Source organism: Prosopis cineraria, unplaced genomic scaffold (assembly GCF_029017545.1).
Source record: "Prosopis cineraria cultivar Desert tree isolate PC_DT_omini unplaced genomic scaffold, ASM2901754v1 PC7, whole genome shotgun sequence".
NCBI lineage: Eukaryota > Viridiplantae > Streptophyta > Magnoliopsida > Fabales > Fabaceae > Prosopis > Prosopis cineraria.
Window position 1 is genome coordinate 27,274,255 of NW_026555338.1, and position 19,233 is coordinate 27,293,487.

Here is a 19,233-nt window from a genome sequence, read left to right on the forward strand (position 1 = left end):
AAATAGCCATTTTCCTTAATTGACCCAGGAAACTAGCAACGTACTAATACTATTATTGCCTTGTGTTTGTCAAAAATAAAGAAGAATATTTCAGACGTGTTACTCCCATAATCGTAGTGTGATGCTTTTGTGGACATGGGGTTCCATCATATACAGAAGAATAAGACACATATAAATGTGTGTGTTGTCAAGAATTTGAAGCCAAAAAAAAAAAATCTTTATCCTCCCTATTTTTATTAATTTTTATTTAATTATATATATATATTATCTATAAAATTCATCAAAAATTTTAAATAATAAAATATGCGTATTAAAAACATAATCACTCAGAAAATAAGTGTTTATACTTTCTCCTGTTTTTTTGTCATGAAGACTCATTAATCACCACTTCTTGTAAGTGGATTGGTGGAATTTAGTTAAAATATTCAAATTTGCTTCAAATGAAGTTTATTAATTTAAAGAAAAGGCATTTAAGAAATTTTTTTTTAGATAAAGAGCATTATTTTAAAAATTATAGGGGAGTTGTAACATAGAGCATATTGATTGGTATATATCAGGTGCGTATTGGATTTCATATGAAGACCCACTAAAACTGTGTTTAAATAAAAGCTTAAATCTACTTGTCACTTGTGCATGTTATAGTGTAAATAAAAAGAATTTAGTGTTTATATTTAGTACTCTAGAAGAGATAATTTTTATTAATTATCATTCAAAAAGCATCCTCCTTGTATTTCAACCCAAAAATGAAAAGTTACTACATCTGTTTATGCAAGACACTGTGATATGCTTCAATTTTTTAGAGTTGAATTACATTTTTACCCCTCAATTATTTGCTTAATAGCATATGATGTCCTAAACTTTCATATGTGGTGCACTTTCACCATTCAACATTTGAAAATGGTGTATTAAGCACTCTATCATTAAAAAAGTTAACTTTATCTGTTAATTAACTTAAAAATTATTAAAAAAATTACATATAAGAATTTTATGAGAAAATTAATATCAATTAAGTTCTTTAAATTATATATAAATAATATGATACAAATGTTGTTTCTTACTCATGTAAAAAGTTAAAATATGATTTTAATCAACTATTATTTTAGAGACTTAATTAATATTAATTTCTTATAGGATACTTATTTGCAATTTTATGGGCCATTTTTTGTAATCTTTTAGTTTTTTTGTAATTTTTTATCAATTAATAGTTAAATTTAAATTTTTTTAATGGCAAAAAGCTGATTGATTTTCAAATGTTGAAAATTAAAATTGCACCATATCAAAGTTTAGAATACTAAATATTCCTAAACGAATGGTTGAGGGAAAAATGGCCCTTAATCTTTTTTAATAAGCAAAACTATAAAATTTGAGAAGTATTTATTACATTTTTTTAAATTTCCCCACATAAAATTAAAATTTATTTTTACAGGAGAAACTTATTTTATTTTTTACAATAGTAATTTCATTAGTCTAATTTTTTTTAATTTCAAACAAAATTATTAGTTCTATCTATGAAGCAAATATATAAGAATTTTTATCTTATTTATCAATCATGTTATTAAATTTGTATTATAAATTTTTTCTTTCATTCCCATTAAATGTAGGTGTGAGAGAGAGAAAAATAATGTAATTAAAGTATATATATTTAATAAAAAAATTAAAATCTTATTAAATTTTTAAATAAAGTTGATAAGCTTTAAATTTTTTTTTTAAATTCTGACGGAAACGTAGTGGAATTGACAAATAAATAGGATTATGGGGAGCATGCAAAACTAATTTTATTAGACTATGCAAGTCAATTAAAATTTGCTTATACTTTGATTTGGAGAGAATAAAACAGATAATTTGGGCAAATCGGCTTAAAAATACCCTAACATAAAAATGCCATATTGACAAACCTACTCTTAACACCTTAGGTTTTCAGCCTAACCCTTATATCTGAATTATTAAATATTCTATTATTTTATTTTTAAGTGAGTTTCAATTTTTAAAAAACGGATTTCAATTTTTATACTAAAAAAATAAAAATTTTCAAGCCGCATACCACAGTAACCACCTTTTTTATATCATTAATAAATTTAACATCTTGTATTTATTTTTTCTTAATATTTTTTTAAAAAATATTCAAAAAATAGCCATCAAAATATTAAAACTTTATTTAGAAGTACAAAATATGCAAACCGGGAGTTTGAGAGTATTAAATGAAAGCTGAAGTAAAGGTTAATTTTATTTTATTAATAATAAATAAATATTCAAATATTTAGGTTAAGTCTATTCAATTCGGATTTGGCTTAAGTTTTTTTTGGACTTATTCAAGTCAAGTGTAAAATTTTTCTAAACTCTTAAATTTAGGTTTAAAATTTTTTAGGTTTATCTAAATTATTAACTACATGAGAGGGTAACTCTTGAAAGAAGCTTCCCCCATGGTTTAATTTTTCTTTCCTTTTTTAAATAAGAATTCACTTCTTGCTTTATTTCTGGGACAAAGCTTCTTGTTTTATTTTTTATTTCCCCTTTTTGCTAGCAACAAAGTTTCCATCATGAAACTTGCATGTAGGTGTAGCGCATACTTGCATTGCAGTAAGCCGGTAACTCGCAAGGACTCGAATTTGACTCGTTGAGTCGAAGGTGGGAACACGCCAAGTGGGACCGAGAGAATCTCGTGTGCACGGCCTTCTAGGCAAACTCTGCTACCATCTCACCAATTAAATTCGAATTGCTGCAAAAATTTCAGGCTCCGAAGTCCGAAGTTCATGTTTCTAACGTTACCGTACTGTGTGTTGGTAAAAAAAAAAGGTTACCGCATTGTGTGTGTGCCTGTGGTTTTTTTTTTTTTATACGGTGCAATTTAGCTGTGCTGTTAAGTATTAATAAAAGTTAATTTTAACATTCAACTAATCGTAAATGACAAAAATATATTTCGAAAATTTAAAAATATTAAAAAAAATTTCTGATCATTTTCTATTTTTTTAGTTATTGTCTATAATTTATAGATTTTTTATTATATTTTTTGTCATTTTCTATAATTCCTAAGATTATTATTTATCATTTTTTAATTAATTAACAGTAAAAATTATTTTTTTAATGATAAGAGTAAGATTTTACAGTTTTTAAAAGTTAAAGAAAAACGATGTGCTGAAAATAAATTTAAATTATATTTAAACGCTCTTAAACTTACTTACTTCGTTTAAAAATGTAAAGTATTTTTTGAAGAGTTGAATGTTAAATAATATAAAGTATTTTTAATTTTTCAATGTGTAAATATTATCTTTGTTTTAAAAGTATCCTATTTATGAATAACTTTATATTTATTATAGGATATTTAATAGGAGTAAATATGAAAAGATAGAGTTAATTTAAAAGTAGGTAACTACTTTATTGAAGGTGAGATTTAGTTAAAAATATTTTATATTTTTAATGGAGAGAGTATAATTTAAGAGTTAATTTGATCTTTAAAAAAAATCTCAACGTATCAAAAGAGTTGAAACTCTAGTTGTTATGGATTAAAATTGTTGATAGTTTATAAAGAGTGCATAAAGAAGAAAAGTAGTGGAGGTTTAAGAACTCGAAGATGGCTCTATAACTTCCTATTTGACTTGAATATTCCCTACTTTTTCACATGACACATTAAACAATTTTACTAAAATTAAGGAGACGCTTTTCTACCCAAAAAAAAATCAAGGAGACGCTTAAAATATTAACTTGAAAATAAAATAAAAATATAATTTAACTTTTTCCCATATTTATTAAACCCGTGCATTAAAAAATGATGAAAAATAATACTTGCATTGGAGATATATACTTCCTCTCATATATTTTTAAATACATTCTCTTCATTCAGTGTTATAATTTATAAAACACTTTTAATTAATCAATTTACATTTTCAATAAATTAATTAATAAATTTAAAATTATATATTCCTTCCATAATTATTCTTATTTAATACGTTGCATCTCGATTTAAAAATGCTATCAATTATTTTTTATATATATATTATAAATTATTCTTTTAATTAAGGAAATTTTCAAAAAAAATCTTATTAATTATACATTAAAGGACCTAACATACCCTATAACACTGAACAAAAGGAACATACCTCTTTTAAAGCATATACACATATTAAGAAATGTCATTAACATATAAAAACATTGATCATATTGATTTACATATAATATGGAAATGTTAGTAAATCCAGTTATGGAAGTAATAAAGGGCTTGTTAGAACTATTTTCATTTTATTGTTTTAAAAACTAGTGTTTTGTAAAACATGCTTTAGAACAAAAATAAAAAATAAAAATACTCTCTCTATTAAAAAATGTAAGGCATTTTTAACTGAATTTCACCCTTAATAAAGTGATTATCTACTTTTAAACTAACCTTATCTTTTCATATTTATTCCTATAAAACACCCTATAATAAATATAAATTCACTATCAATAGAAGCATTTTTGAAAAAAGACCATGATTACACCTCAAAAGACTAAAAATGCTTTACATTTTTAAACATTAAACTTTTCAAAAAATTTCTTATATTTTTAAATGAAGGGATTATATGTTTTTCACATTTTTCTTGTTCTTTGAAACAATAATTCTAGAACACTTGAAAAATATTTCTGTTTTTGTACTCTCAAATACAATATTTAATTTTTTTATTTTCTAAAATATTTTTTTTAAAATACATTACCAAATATATATTTTTTATTTTGAAGAACAAAAAACTATTTTCAAAACAGGTTATTAAATAAATCCAAATACTCTATTAGATGACTTATTAAAATGACCAATCATCCTTCTTAATATGTATAGTAATATATGCCTTATGAAAAAGGATCGGATGCGAGTAATTAAATATAATTCACTTTTTTTTTTTTTTTTTTTTTGGGGGGGGGGGGGTGTTAAATCTATCGGCCTTGACCTAGATTTCTTGCTGTCGCATTTTCTCACTTCCACACGAACTGACGCATCTCTGCATATAAACACGCACATCACACACTCCAAACGCATTAATTCCAACCAAACACACCTTCGCTTCCAATCCCCCCCCCCCTCTCTCTCTGTTCTCTCACTCTCCACCGTCTCCGTCTTCCATGGCTGAAAACCGCAACGGTAACGCCGGCCTCCTCCGCAATCAACCTTCCACCCGCAAGGGTGGCTGGCACGCTGCCATCTTCATCATCTGTACGTCTCTGATCTCATTTCCAACTCGTGTGTGTATCTATGTGTGTATTGTTCTCTGTCGGAGACGACGACGAGTTCAGGATCGAAATTCTGTGGCTGGAATTTCCGAGCAACATTATTAGGTTAGATTCACCAATATAGCCTTGTGATTGTGATATTAATGTCGTCTTGGCTGGCAGGTGTGGAGTTCGCAGATAGATTCGCGTACTATGGTCTGTCGGGGAACCTGGTTCAATATCTGACGGAAGTTCTTCACCAGTCCATTACGACGGCGACGAAAAACGTCAACACTTTTATCGGCGTTTCGTCTCTGTTCCCTCTGCTCGGTGGCTTCATCGCCGACTCGTATTTCGGTCGTTTCAACACCATCGTTGTGTCGTCCATCATCTATCTCGTGGTATGCATGTAATCTGCTTTCTCGATCGTCTCACTCGCATTCTTCTTCTTCAATTATTCTTACTGGAATTGCGTGCTTTGGTTTTGGATATATGATAGATTTTGCCATTGCGATGCTAGGTGAAGTGAATCCATTATTGCGGTGCTTGGGGTTGAGAACTTGGGCTGGGAGTCATATAACTTAATTCACTGTTATATTGTGGGTCCCACAAGTTGACCAGATTCATATAGGTTACATGAGTCATGAATGATTGGGTGACTTGTCCAAGTATCAAACCTTAATTCGTTTATTTTGGAGTTGAAGTTACGATTTTTTTTAAATATAATTCAATTATTCTTTTTTTAAAAAGTTACTCTCTCCTTCTCTGATATTTTTAACTAATTTACATCCTCTAATACATGAATGATTGAGTGAATTGTCCATTTGTCTAACCTTTTTTTTTTTAGTTGAAGTTATAGATTTTTAAAATATAATTCTAATGACAAGAGAAACAAAAATTACTCCCTCGTTCAGATGCACTTTGAACTAATTTACAACCTCAATAATTTAGTCAGTGAAACTTAAAGTTACACATTTTGTATGTCTATTTTTATCTAGTAAGTTGTCTTGATTAAAAAATTTATTAATTATATTACACCTCAATGTTAAGGGTATTTTTTAGAAAATACATATTATTCATCTATAAAAAATTCAAAAGGTCTTATTATTATTTTTAGATGATTATTCATAAAAGTGTACTGTAATATTTAAGTCTAATATCAATGAAGCATTGATATATTTTTCATGGTTTTAAATTCATTTTGATTTATTGGATTGAAAGCATCTGAATTATACTCACATAGATTACCTTTTTTTTTTTTACTTTACGTGTATCATTTGAAGGGCCGATTTATATAAATTAGGAATTGGAAAGGGAATAAATAGAAAGACAAAGTTTTCTTTGGTAAAAGTGAAAAGCTCTCTATGTAAAAATTAAAACAAAAAAAAGGTCATCTCATCATTTACAAAACATTACAAAAATAATACTTTTCTTCACATTTTCTCATTCTTGAGTCACTTTCCTAGATGCCAAATCGAACCTAGACTTCCTGAAAGTGATAGAGTTATCCTAATCTGTTTGGGGATAAGTCTAGTCTGTCTAGAGAATAAATTTAGTTTATGAAAAGTAATAGGCTTCCTTTCCTTGTTTCACAAATTCTTCAACTTTTGAGAAATTAATTATGCTATGTTTCTCTTATAATTAGGGAAGTAATTTGCTAACGTTAATTCAAATAAATTATGTTTCTCTAGAATTTATTATATATTTTTAAACTTCATGTTACAAATTATAAAATATTCCCTCTAGTCAAGGTTGTGTAAATGCCTAAAAACCCTGTAGGTGCAACCTTGCCATTCAGGTTAGGCATTGGGCAACGTCAAACCTAACCAGGCTCAACCCAAAGTATACAATTTTTTTAAATTTTTTATGAAAAATTATTTTATAGTATTATCTTAATTAAGATTTATCATTTTTTTGTGGATATTTCTTCTCATTTAAAATTTCTAATCTTTTTTAAAATTAAAAAATTATTTTTAACTTAATATTATGTAAAAAAATTGGTAATTATTAAGCATATATAACTTAAAAAATAACTTCTTTTAATCTTGATTTTGGTTTTATAAAAATATATTCTTATTAAAGAATGCACTCTAAAAAAATTTTTAGTCTTTAATATAAGTCACATAAAATATTATTAATTAATATTTTTCAATTTTACGCCATGTCACATAATACACAAGGAGAATCTAATTTTAATTTGGTATTCAATGTGGCTCATTGAATATTGTTTTACTCTCTTTAACAGTACAAAGTTGAAATATTTTTTAAAATTTTAAGAAAAATATAATGATATTAAGGAGTATTGATATATAAAAGTATTAACTATATTTTCAAATTTATCCTTAAAATTCAATTATTGCTTTTGGTTTCTCAAAAGACATGTAATGAAATGAAATATTTCTTCTTTGAAAAAACTTATTTTTTGACATGGATGGAGTAAAATTCAAATAAAAGGACATTTTTGTTTTCAGCAATAAAAACTATATTTATTTTTTAAAAAATAGTTGTACTTTTTTACGTGCAAAAATTTTAAAAAATAGTTGTATTTTGTAAGAATTTAAAAAATTGAAACAAGCAGTCAACTTTAAACTTCTTGAAAAGTTAACTTCCTATAAAATATAATTCATAAGTAAGTTAATCATTTTCAGAAAGTTGAACAAATTGAACAAAGCAACCCTATATATAGTGCACAAGCAGCGGGCGGAGCTAAGGCCCTGAGTCAGGGAGTGCAGGACAACACCATTTTAAAAATAAATAATTTAAAAAACATTTTAATTTTTTTAAAAAATTAATTACATTAGGAAAAAATATATTAAGATAAGTAAAATTATATATATTTTTATTTGTGCAAAATATATTGAATTTTTTTATCAAAAATATACTAAGAAGGTTGATATAGAGTTTAAATTTAGATTTTTAAATATTTTTTATTGAATCTAGAGAGTTCAAAAAGCTAAAAATATAAGGTGTAAGATTGTAAATTTCTCATACTATATGCATAATTTTTTCCATGTGAGGGCCTCACATGTACGTGGCTCTGCCACTGTGCACAAGGTTTCTTTCACTAAATATTGTGAGTTTAATTAATTGAGGCAGTTCCATGGTTTTTGTTAACTTCCTTTCAATGTTATAAAGACCCCAGATATAATACACTTTCGTCCTCTCGTTACCTCTCTCTGTTTTCTTTCTTTTTTTTTTTTTGTTGATTTGGTTTGCAATCAATCGCTGGCATGAACATGCCATATTGTATATTCTCTTCATCTTAAATTATAAAATATTTTTAAATAAAATTTTACATATTCATAAATTTTATTAATTAAATAATATATTTAAAAAATTTTTTAAAGTAAAAATATAAAATTTTAAAAATATTATTTATTTAATATAACCTTAAATTTACACTTAATTAGTACGTTATCTGAGATCCTATTAATAAGTCATTTTTAGTATATTTTATTAAAATCAGTGAAAATTTTAAACATTATTAATCTTGTCTTAAAAGTTAATAAATTTTTACCTTTATTCTCCAATAAAGACAAAATGAATTATTTTTAATAATTTTTCTAACACTTAATAAGAGCATAAGTGCAAAGATGAAAGTAAAAAAATAGTAAAATGCTTTATAAATAGGATGAAAATTTATCTTCTATCCCTACTATATAAATAGAATCAGAAGAGTAAATAGAAAGAGGTAATATTAGAATAAGTCTGTAAAATGAAATCTTAATCTTATCTTAGTATCTTATATTTTGAGATCTCTAATTTTTTCTAACAGTGTTTTATAATTTGAAATAGAAAAAAATATTACTTTTTTATTTGATTATTTGATTAGGTTAAATTTAAATATTATCCAGTTGAATTAAAAGTTTACCATTCCCATCACTTCCACCCAAAATCAACGCATCTCTGCAAATACATTTCCTCCAAATTAAAATGCATTAATTTCAATTCAACTAAACGTAACATGGGTGCACACACACACCACGTCTTCATCTTTATCGCTAAGTCGTATAATTAGAAAGAAATAGGCTCGATAGTGGACCCCCCATAATTGTGATGGCTCCTATGTTTATCTAACATGTACAGGTGGAACCCATTACTTTGATAATTTCTTTGTCATTATTATTTCCCCTTCAATGATAGAATTTGAATTCGGTAACCACACTCAATACAAATATGAATGCTTGTATCATTTAAATTATTAAAATTAAAATTAGTAGTTTTAAATTTATACTCTACTTGATATTAATAAATGAATTATTTTATCTAAACTGTTAATATGAATTTTAATTATGAAACATGCACTTAATATCTACAAATATCAAATCCAAATCCTCAATGATATAGGTATTTTTAATTGATTATTATGCCTCAATAAGTTAGATAATTGTTTTCAAAATTATACACTCTGATCATATTTATCCCTAGTTAATAAAGTTTCTTAATTAAAAATGTTATTAATTATTAGTACACCACTAATTAATGGTATTTTTGGATAACCTCATTAATTACATACATTGAATGGAGGGATTATATGTACTCCCTCTATCCCAATTATAAGACACTTTTAGACAAAATTTTACATATTAATAAACCTCATTAAATACACTTAATAATCTTATTTTTTTAAAACAAAAATAAAAATTTTTAAAAATACCTAGCATTTAATATATTGAAAAGAGAAGAGATAAAAATTAATTATAGAAAGAAAAATGATAATATTAGAATTGATGCATTTAATGAAACATTAATATACTCAAAATGTCATATATTTTAAAATAAAGAAACTCCTTCAAAAATATTTTATAATTTGAGATGAAGGGAGTATTATATATGCAAGTTAGATAGATTTCAAACTCATAGCTAAGAGATTCAATATTGGTAATTAAATTAATAAATATTACTCCCTCTATCCTATTTTTGGAGGTGATTTGATACCCTAAAATATGAGATGTTTTGAAAAATGTAAGGTTTCGTTGATGACAATTATTCCAATATTATCCCTCATTATTTAACTCTTTAAATAAATTCTCTTCTTTTTTTGATAAATAAATATATTTTCTTCTCTTTCTTATTAATGAAGGATATTTTTAAAAGTTTATAAAAAAATTAAGATTGTAAACTATATTTAATAAACTTCATTTATATGTGCATTTTTACTCCAACAAAAATGCCTTGTAAGTTGGAGTGGAGAGAGTACAAAAAAGGGAATGATATTATTTTTTTTTCACCACCGTGACCTTAATTTGTTCAAAATGTACTTAGTAGAAAGAATTCATTTCTCGCAAAGTACAATTGTACATGACAAGCCCATATTTAATTTTTTTTTTTACAAAAAATGTGCTTATATTTAATACTCAATCCCCTTAAAGATGCATTTACTCAATAAGACATGTACCACTCTATGGATGAATTAATTCAAAATTTCTTATAAGCTAATGTCAATGAAAAAATAAATTTTAACAATATATACAGCGGGTCCCATTTGACAAGTTGGCCCATCATTAATTTGTGAACAACAGTATAAGTACACATGAGAGGACCTCAACTGATACGAAATTCATTGTTGCTCAATAAATGATACAATACATGGATTGGCTTAAATTGTGCGCAGTAGGAGAAATACACAACACCTTGATATTTTCTTCTTCTTTTTGACCAACAAATTTTCTTCTTATTTAAGTCAAGTAAAAACACTAATTAGTTTGATGTATTGACAAGGATGCTAAATATATATATATATATATATATATATAGGGCACTTTTTTGATAAAATTTAATTTAATTTGTAGGGCATGATATTGTTGACCCTGTCAGCTTCTGCACTGAAGAATAATTGGACTTCATTTTCCGTTGCCCTTTATATACTGTCCGTCGGCGACGGTGGCCACAAGCCGTGTGTGCAAACTTTCGCCGCCAATCAGTTCGACGATGACTCGCCGGAACAAAAAATTGCCAAGAACTCATTTTTCAACTATTGGTATTTGGGATTAGTGGCTGCAGGTTTAACTTCTTCCGTAGTAATATATATTGAGGTAATTGATTATATTCTCATTTTTTAAATGATTATTATTTAAGGTAGTGCATGAGGATTAACCCCAAAAAATTGGTGTAAAAAATGGTTTAGAAAAAGTTTGCTATATTATAAACAGCTCAAAAAGTTTTACCACAAAAATATGTATATCTAACAGGATCAATTAGCAATGATATAAATGAGATATATGTATTCATCATTTCTTTTATAGAAAATAAGTATTTTCATATATAAGAACTTTCTGAACAGTCTCCAATGTCATTTATAAGAAAGAGAGAGGGAATTTCTAGTCTTAATTATAAGGCATGTCATTATTTTTTTCATCACAAATTTTCTATTTACATTTCATTAAATTTTGGTCTGAGGGATTACATGTATGTTAATACTATATATATATATATATATATATTTATTAGAGACAGACTTAAAAATTTATTAAATTTCTAGAGAGATTAAATTAATTTTAAGTTTTTTATTTTGATAAAACATGTTAAAATTGATTTATAAATTAGACCAAATATAATACTATTTGTATAAAATATAAAAAAATAGCACTATTTATAATTTATGACCCGTTAAAAAAGTTCAAGGTTATTGTATGTGTTAATAATATTTCATCTCCTTTTTTCACAAATACATAATATTATGTGGACAAATAGGACAACATCGGATGGGCTACGGGCCTAGCAATCCTAGCCGCAACGGTGGCGGTGGCCTTAGTATTGTTCTTGTTGGGTATCAAAACGTACAGAAAAGACGGCCCAACAGGAAGCCCATTCACAAGGATGGCCCAAGTTTTCGTGGCTGCAATTCGAAAGTGGCGCGTGAACACCACGCGTGATCCTCACAGTTTCTGGTATGGCGAGGAAGAGAACAAGGCGTCTCAGCCGAAGTCTTGTGCTTTAGCCCATACTGATCAATTCAGGTGCTTTTTCATCACTCACAAAACGCTTTCACCTTGGTCGTGCAAAGATCAAACAAAATTGAAAAATATAGTTAGAAAAACATAACGATTAGCCCCTCTAACTTTAGAATGTTTTAATATAAGTTCTTTTAATTTTTGTTGTTGTTTCATGTGCCTCTAGTTTATTCAATATGCAACATTACTATTTCTATTTTTGAATATGCCAAAAGGATGATAAGATGACCTAAACGACATGTGACTAATGCCATTAATTTGTATTGGGATGAAACTGTGATTCAACAGCTTAACAACATTGTCCACTTGGCTCGTTTTGTTTTATGTTTCAATTTATTGAATTATAATTCTACCTCAACACAAAGATTAATAATGTTAGTCACAAGTGAGCATATTAAACTCTGTTAGAAGGACCTGAAGTAACGAAAAAATTAGGAGGGCCTATATCGAAAACATGTTAAAAGTTAAAACTATATGAATTAAATAGTTGTGTTTTGTCAATATAGTTTTATATATCAATACATATGAACCTTGCGATTATGCAGATTTCTCGACAAGGCCATGATCATTGATGAGTTGGATGCTTCAAGCAAAACCACAAACCCATGGAGACTAAGTTCAGTAACTCAAGTTGAAGAAGTCAAGCTAGTTCTTCGCCTTGTCCCTATCTGGCTTTGTGGTTTAATGTTCTTTGTGGTCCAATCTCAGCTCCATACATTCATAGTCAAGCAAGGCCAGACAATGGTTCGTTCCATCGGACCACACTTCCGAATCCCACCGGCATCGCTTCAAAGCATTGTCGGAGTTATGATCGTCGCTGCCGTGCTGGTCTACGACCGAGTTTTCATCCCCTTCGCCAGAAAATTCACAGGACATCCATCTGGCATCACAGTGTTACAGAGGATCGGAGCAGGTTTGTTCGTGTCCATAATCAACATGATTGTTGGAGGTTTATTAGAAGCCAAGAGGGTTAGTATTGCTAGAGAGAATCATCTTCTGGACGATCCAAAAGCTGAATTACCAATGAGCATATGGTGGATGATTCCTCAGTATTTCATCTTTGGTGTTTCTGATGCACTGGCCGTTGTAGGGCTTCAACAACTGTTCTATGATGAAGTGGCAGAGACGATGAGAAGTCTTGCAGCCGCGGCGTATATAAGCTTGTTAGGATTTGGAACGCTTGCAAGTAACGTTGTTATAACCGTTGTTGAATATATCAGTTCAAGAAATGGTGAGAAATGGCTTGGGAGCAATCTGAATAGGGCACATATTGACTATTTTTACTGGGTTTTGGCTGGACTGAGTGCTGTGAATTTGTGTGTTTATGTGCTGGTTGCTAGAAATTTCGTGTACAAAGAGGTTGATGATGAAGTGGTTGATCCTAGCATCAACACTAATCACAATCAAGTGTAGCACAGAAGATCAGGAAAAGAGACCAGTGTGCATGGATGGTAAGTGAAATAAAAGTTTCTTAATTAGCAGATATATATGTTGTGATAATTAGGCCTTCCTATATACATATATATATATATATATATATCTATCTATCTTTTCAGCTTATGATTTCCAATGGGTAGAGATAATGGAACCAGTCAAAGGTTTGTGAGATTTTCATTTTGTGAGATATGATTGAGTGGTTAGTCTTTTGATGTGGAAACAATAAAATGTAGTTATATCTTTTAATTAATGCCTAACCCCAACTTTCAAATAATGTCAAAAGCAAGTTCATTTTACGCCGGATTTTGCTTCATATTTCACATTAAAAAAGTGCTTTTTACTTTCAAAAAGTCCAATGTTATTTGATATTACCAACTTTTGGAAAGCACATTCAAATAGACCTTGAAAATGAAACCCCAATGGATTAGAATTTTTTGAAAGCACATTCAAATATTGCATGATCTCTATGTTCAAATGCTTTGGCTTTCTATAAAAGAACAATTAAAAATAAGAATTGATTGCAAAATAATCTTTATGTCGCATATATTATTAGATAATCAAGAAATTAAAACAAGTGACTTTGTCCAAATGAGCAAGAAACCAGACTAATGACTGCTTAATACTAATACTGTCATCCTAATATTACATATGTAATCATGACTCATTATTAACTCTCCACAAATCAACCTAACTTTAGGGTAATTTTAAAACAGAAACAATCTTTAAAAATATTAAAATGATAGAAAGTCAATTCGCTTGTGAGTCTAATATGGTATTTTAGTCGCATGATTGACCATGATGGTGTGATAATGCTAATCATGCATCTCCCCCAATTCCAAGTGTAGTTTCTTTAAAAGAGTTTAATACAGTATGCGATGTATTCAAATTGTACACAGTAGATTACCAATTAATCATTTTAATTTTAAGTATTAAATGTACATTTAACTATTTAATTTATATAATTTTTTTTCAAATATATAAAATTTTATTTTTTATTCTTTTTTAACATACCAAGTTTTATTTTATTCCATACATTTTTCAAACATTTCAAATATAAATTGTATTTGTATAATAAAAAATACAAATAATAAAAATAATTGTATTTTTTGATAATTGTACAATTAAAAATATTTTTTATAATATATAATTTAAATAACTTTCAATTTACCAATAATAAATTTTATTACAAAAACTAATTTTATAAAATTGAATTTCATCAAATTATGAACTTTCGATAAACTAAATTTTAGCCAACAGAAAACAAACTGTGTGTTTATATACTTTTCCTCTCTTATTTATAATTTTTTTTTAAAAAAAATATCTCTACTCCAAGATATAAGATATTTTTTTTATATTATATAATAATTTTCTATTTTTACACTTAAATATTTTAGTTGTTGATATTATGAATTGTGAATATATGATTTAATAAGGGTAAAATATAAATTTTTTTATTTTTTTTATAAATGTAATGCTATAATAATTTTTTTTAATATGCATAAAAAAGCTTAAAACATCTTATATAAATAGACTGGATGGTTAAGGTGTTTAAAATAGAAATTTCCGCATTAACCTGGTGCACCATATTATTCATGCTTTGTTTAATAAAATTATGTTATGTAGCACCACAGTTTAGTTAAATCAAATCTGTATTATTATTTTTAATGATTTTATTTTTGGAATAAAATGTTTACTTAATTTCTTGTTCTCTCTCTCATTATCAACAACAAAATTAATTTATATTTATATTTATTTGACGTGATATCGACAGAATATACATGATGGAGTATACTGAATTTATACAAGAATTTCTTATTTGGAAATCCATTCTGAATTTGTTTTGATTACTTTTTAAGAAGTTACCAAAACAAGAATAAGACATTTAATTTGAAAAATATAAATGCTTTGCAAAATCCCTCCCCCCAAACCCCTCTCCCCAATTATTCAATTAATATTCTTGCAACCCCACTCCAAATATTACCATGTATTAATTGTACTTCCTAATAGCATCACGTAACCCAAAAATAAAAGAGAAGACTGACATGATAGTTATGTCTTCGACAAAATTTTTTACAGAATAAATTATAAATATTAATTTAAACAGTTATAAATACATTTTTTGTTATAATTTAAAAATTATATTTGATATTTAAATACTCATTTATAATTAAAACTCTTGAATTTGTAATAATTTGAATCAATATTTTTAACTTATTTTTTAAAAAAAAATTTAAAAATTTAACTAATATTAATTCATATTTTGGGATCTAATTATCATTTTCTCCAATTAAAAGTGCTCTACAACCAATAATATAGGGACACAGGGCCATTTCTAAATATATGCAGAGTTGTATTTGGTTTATAGTTTGTAAAATTACATTTACATTTTTCAAATGAAAGTTTAGATAAAATCATATTATAATGAGATTTATATTTGCATAGCTTTTTTAAAAAAATTAGTAAACCAAAAAATTATTTAAATATGTAAAAATTAATACCTTGAATAAAGAATGTATAAATAATATAAAATTGGCATGTAAGTTAGGGACCACTGCCTCCTAAGTCCTAATCACAATAAAAGACATTTTCAAGAAGTTATCTTTAATAAAAGATATAACACATTGATTAGTGCATATAATTTTTTTCAATTATACTTCTACTTTATTTATTACTTCCTTTGAAGACATGTCTATTAGAATTTTAATTGTTATTATTGAGGCACCTAAGATGTTATCACTCTAACTTTATTTATAAATCACTTTCATCATATTTCACAAGAATCATGAAAAATTTTAAAACTTATTAATTTCATCTAAAAGTTTACTTAAGTTTTCAACTTTATCATGATTACATATACATATTTCATAACTTCTTTCACAAATATTTAATAGGGGTGAAAAAGAACAATTATGATACAAAATTAATGTCGTGACTTATAAATAAATAAAAAATTCTTCCATCCTTGTTTTATAAATAGGACCCAAGGATCAATGAAGATTGGGTCTAACAAAAGGAACTAGTCCTTCACAATATGATGAAGCAAAATTCGGATCCTTACTATTGGAGAGGTACTCATATTTTAATGCTCGATTATGTTTTGAATATGATCACCTTCAATAAAAGGACACTCATGAGCAACCAAAAAAAATGGACCCAAGGAGTATTTAATAAGATCATACAGAAAGATATAATCCCTTTAGTCCCATTTATAAGGAGAATAAATAAGAATTTTTTTATTTTATTTATAAATCAAATCATTATATTTTTATAACAAATTTTATTTATTTACTCGGCCATTAGGCAGTAGAAAAAGAAAGTATGTTATTAAATCATATATATTTAATAGAGATGAAAATGACAATTTATCAAATTTTTAGATAAGGGTAATGAATTTGAAGGTACTTATGAATAAGATATGAGTAATTTTTCTTTTTAAAAAATAAGATTAGAACTATTTATTTTAAGAATTGTAAAATAACTATCAATGTTATGTATTAGGAGGGAATGCATGTTTAATTTTCCCAGCGCTGTTCTCTGCTGTCAATTTTCTTCCTTATTTGGTACGACACATTCCTCAGCTGCCCCTTCACGCTTCTCAGCAGATTCATGTAACCTCCAAAACGCTCTAATCACAATTCAACACACACAGTGTCACACCCTTTTAAGTTCTGATTTTCATACTCTCTCTCCCTCACTCACTCATACCTTCACCGTCTCCGTCGTCTCCAATGGCAGAAAACACCAATCGTTACACTCTCCTCGTCAAACATCCTTCTGCCGGCAAGGGAGGCTGGCACGCCGCTATCTTCATCATCTGTAAGTCTCATTAATTCCTAACTCATTTACATATATAAATATATATATGTAGATTTATTTTCCTCTCTCTCAGAGACGACGATATCAGTATCGAAATCTTAGATTCGCTGAGAAGCTTTGTGATTGTGATGTTCTATCTTCGATCGTAGGGGTTGAGTTCGCAGAGAGATTCGCTTACTATGGTTTGTCCGGAAACCTGATAACGTACCTGACGAATGCTCTTCATGAGCACAATACGACGGCGGCAAAGAACGTCAACACTTGGACCGGCGTTTCGTCGCTTTTTCCTCTGCTCGGTGGCTTCATCGCCGACTCATATCTCGGTCGTTTCTACACCATTGTCGCTGCGTCTCTCATCTATCTCGTCGTATGCAATTCTTCTTCTCTTATGTGATCTGTGTTCATTCATTCATTCTTCTTCTTCTTTATTGATTTCCTTACATTAATTAGGATTCTACTTGAATCGATCTAATCTTGAAGCGCTTGCTAAATAAGTCTGAAAATTAAACTGAATCTAGCTACCTGCGACTTTCTATAAAATTTTAGTTGAACAATTTTTTTTCTTTTATTTTTTTAATGTTTGGGATATTCACAACTTTTGCTATATATATTTGCGATTTTCGATTTTTTTTTTTTGGCTTATGCCTTATACCTTAATCCAATGATTGATTCATATGAATGCAGAGAAATATATCCTCATAAATTGCCCTTTAACGGATTGTTTTATTTATTCTGGTTAAGCATAAATTTTCCAGCATTAATGAAATCTTATGATTGTGTTTGTGGATACTCACACGGAAAGAAAATTTGTGACACTCATAAAATTTATATTTATGGTGCTTTTATTGTATGTTTGGAAATTTTGTTGAACTGACTTTGATCGCCAAAGCAGTGCGAGAGAAATTAAAATTTTAGCTGGAAAGTTGCAAAATCACCCTTTTAAACAACAAGTTACCAAACAAGTGCAGAACATATTATTTAATAGGAAAAATATAGGGCTCGTTTGGATTTTCATTGAGAATCAATTTTGGGACTAAAATCATGATTTTGTAAAAATTTATCTAAACTCCCTTATTATGCAAAACTCCATTTGACTCGTGAAACTTTATTATGAAAATGCTGAAATTTCCTATATTTGTAAAACTCTATTTGGCTCTTTTTCTTTCTTCATATCAAATTATAAGATATTTTTAATAAACTATCACATAGTGATAAAGTTTATTAAATACACTTTACAACCTTAACTTTTTAAAACAGAAATATAAATTTTAAAAAATGACCTTCATTTAATACTTCTTTAATGAAAGAATATTAAAGAAAAAGAATATATAGAAAGGTTAATATTAAAATAATATTATTAACAAAAATTTATTTTTTATCAAAATGTCTTATATTTTGAGATATTGAATTTTACTTAAAAGTGTTTTATAATTTGAGATAGAGGGAGTATTATTTATTTGTAATTTAAAATTAATTATCAAGAAATTATTTAAATATCTTCAATTTATTAAAATCAGTATAAAAATTTATCCAAACATAATCACATTTTAATAATTAATTTTTTTCAATTAAAATCCAAATAGCCCATAAAACGACTTTGCAAAATCCCTTCCCCCACCCCTCTCTCCCAACTAGGTTTTATTCTTTTTAACTATAATCTTAACAAGAGATGAAGAAATGCTGAGAGAGGAATATACAATTTGAAAAATATAAATGCAATATCCACCTCCTAATAATATCATCAAGCCGGTCTCGGCTTCCCTTGGAGAGCCCTCCGCTACAGCTGGAGATAAATCTAGGCTATTCAGATTTATTTGGATAGTCTAGATTTAATCTTTTATTTATTTTATTTTAT

At 27.5% G+C, this 19,233-nt stretch overlaps 1 protein-coding gene across 1 annotated transcript; it reads left to right on the top strand.

Annotated features, from left to right (window-relative positions):
• Positions 1-5,022: 5,022 nt before the first annotated feature.
• Positions 5,023-13,767, top strand: LOC129316899 (protein NRT1/ PTR FAMILY 5.4-like). Its single transcript, XM_054961298.1, has 5 exons — positions 5,023-5,176; positions 5,356-5,573; positions 10,965-11,207; positions 11,866-12,131; positions 12,671-13,767. Exons 1-5 carry the CDS (start codon positions 5,086-5,088, stop codon positions 13,536-13,538), a joined length of 1,686 nt encoding a protein of 561 aa, XP_054817273.1. The 5' UTR covers positions 5,023-5,085; the 3' UTR covers positions 13,539-13,767.
• The last annotated feature ends 5,466 nt before the right edge of the window (positions 13,768-19,233 follow it).

Bases quoted from the DNA above. Each gene is read 5' to 3' on its own strand.
- LOC129316899 (XM_054961298.1), top strand. From the start codon at position 5,086: ATGGCTGAAAACCGCAACGGTAACGCCGGCCTCCTCCGCAATCAACCT. The intron at 5,574-10,964 runs GTATGCATGTAA...TTTAATTTGTAG, and splicing joins CGTCCATCATCTATCTCGTG to GGCATGATATTGTTGACCCT. The intron at 12,132-12,670 runs GTGCTTTTTCAT...GCGATTATGCAG, and splicing joins GCCCATACTGATCAATTCAG to ATTTCTCGACAAGGCCATGA.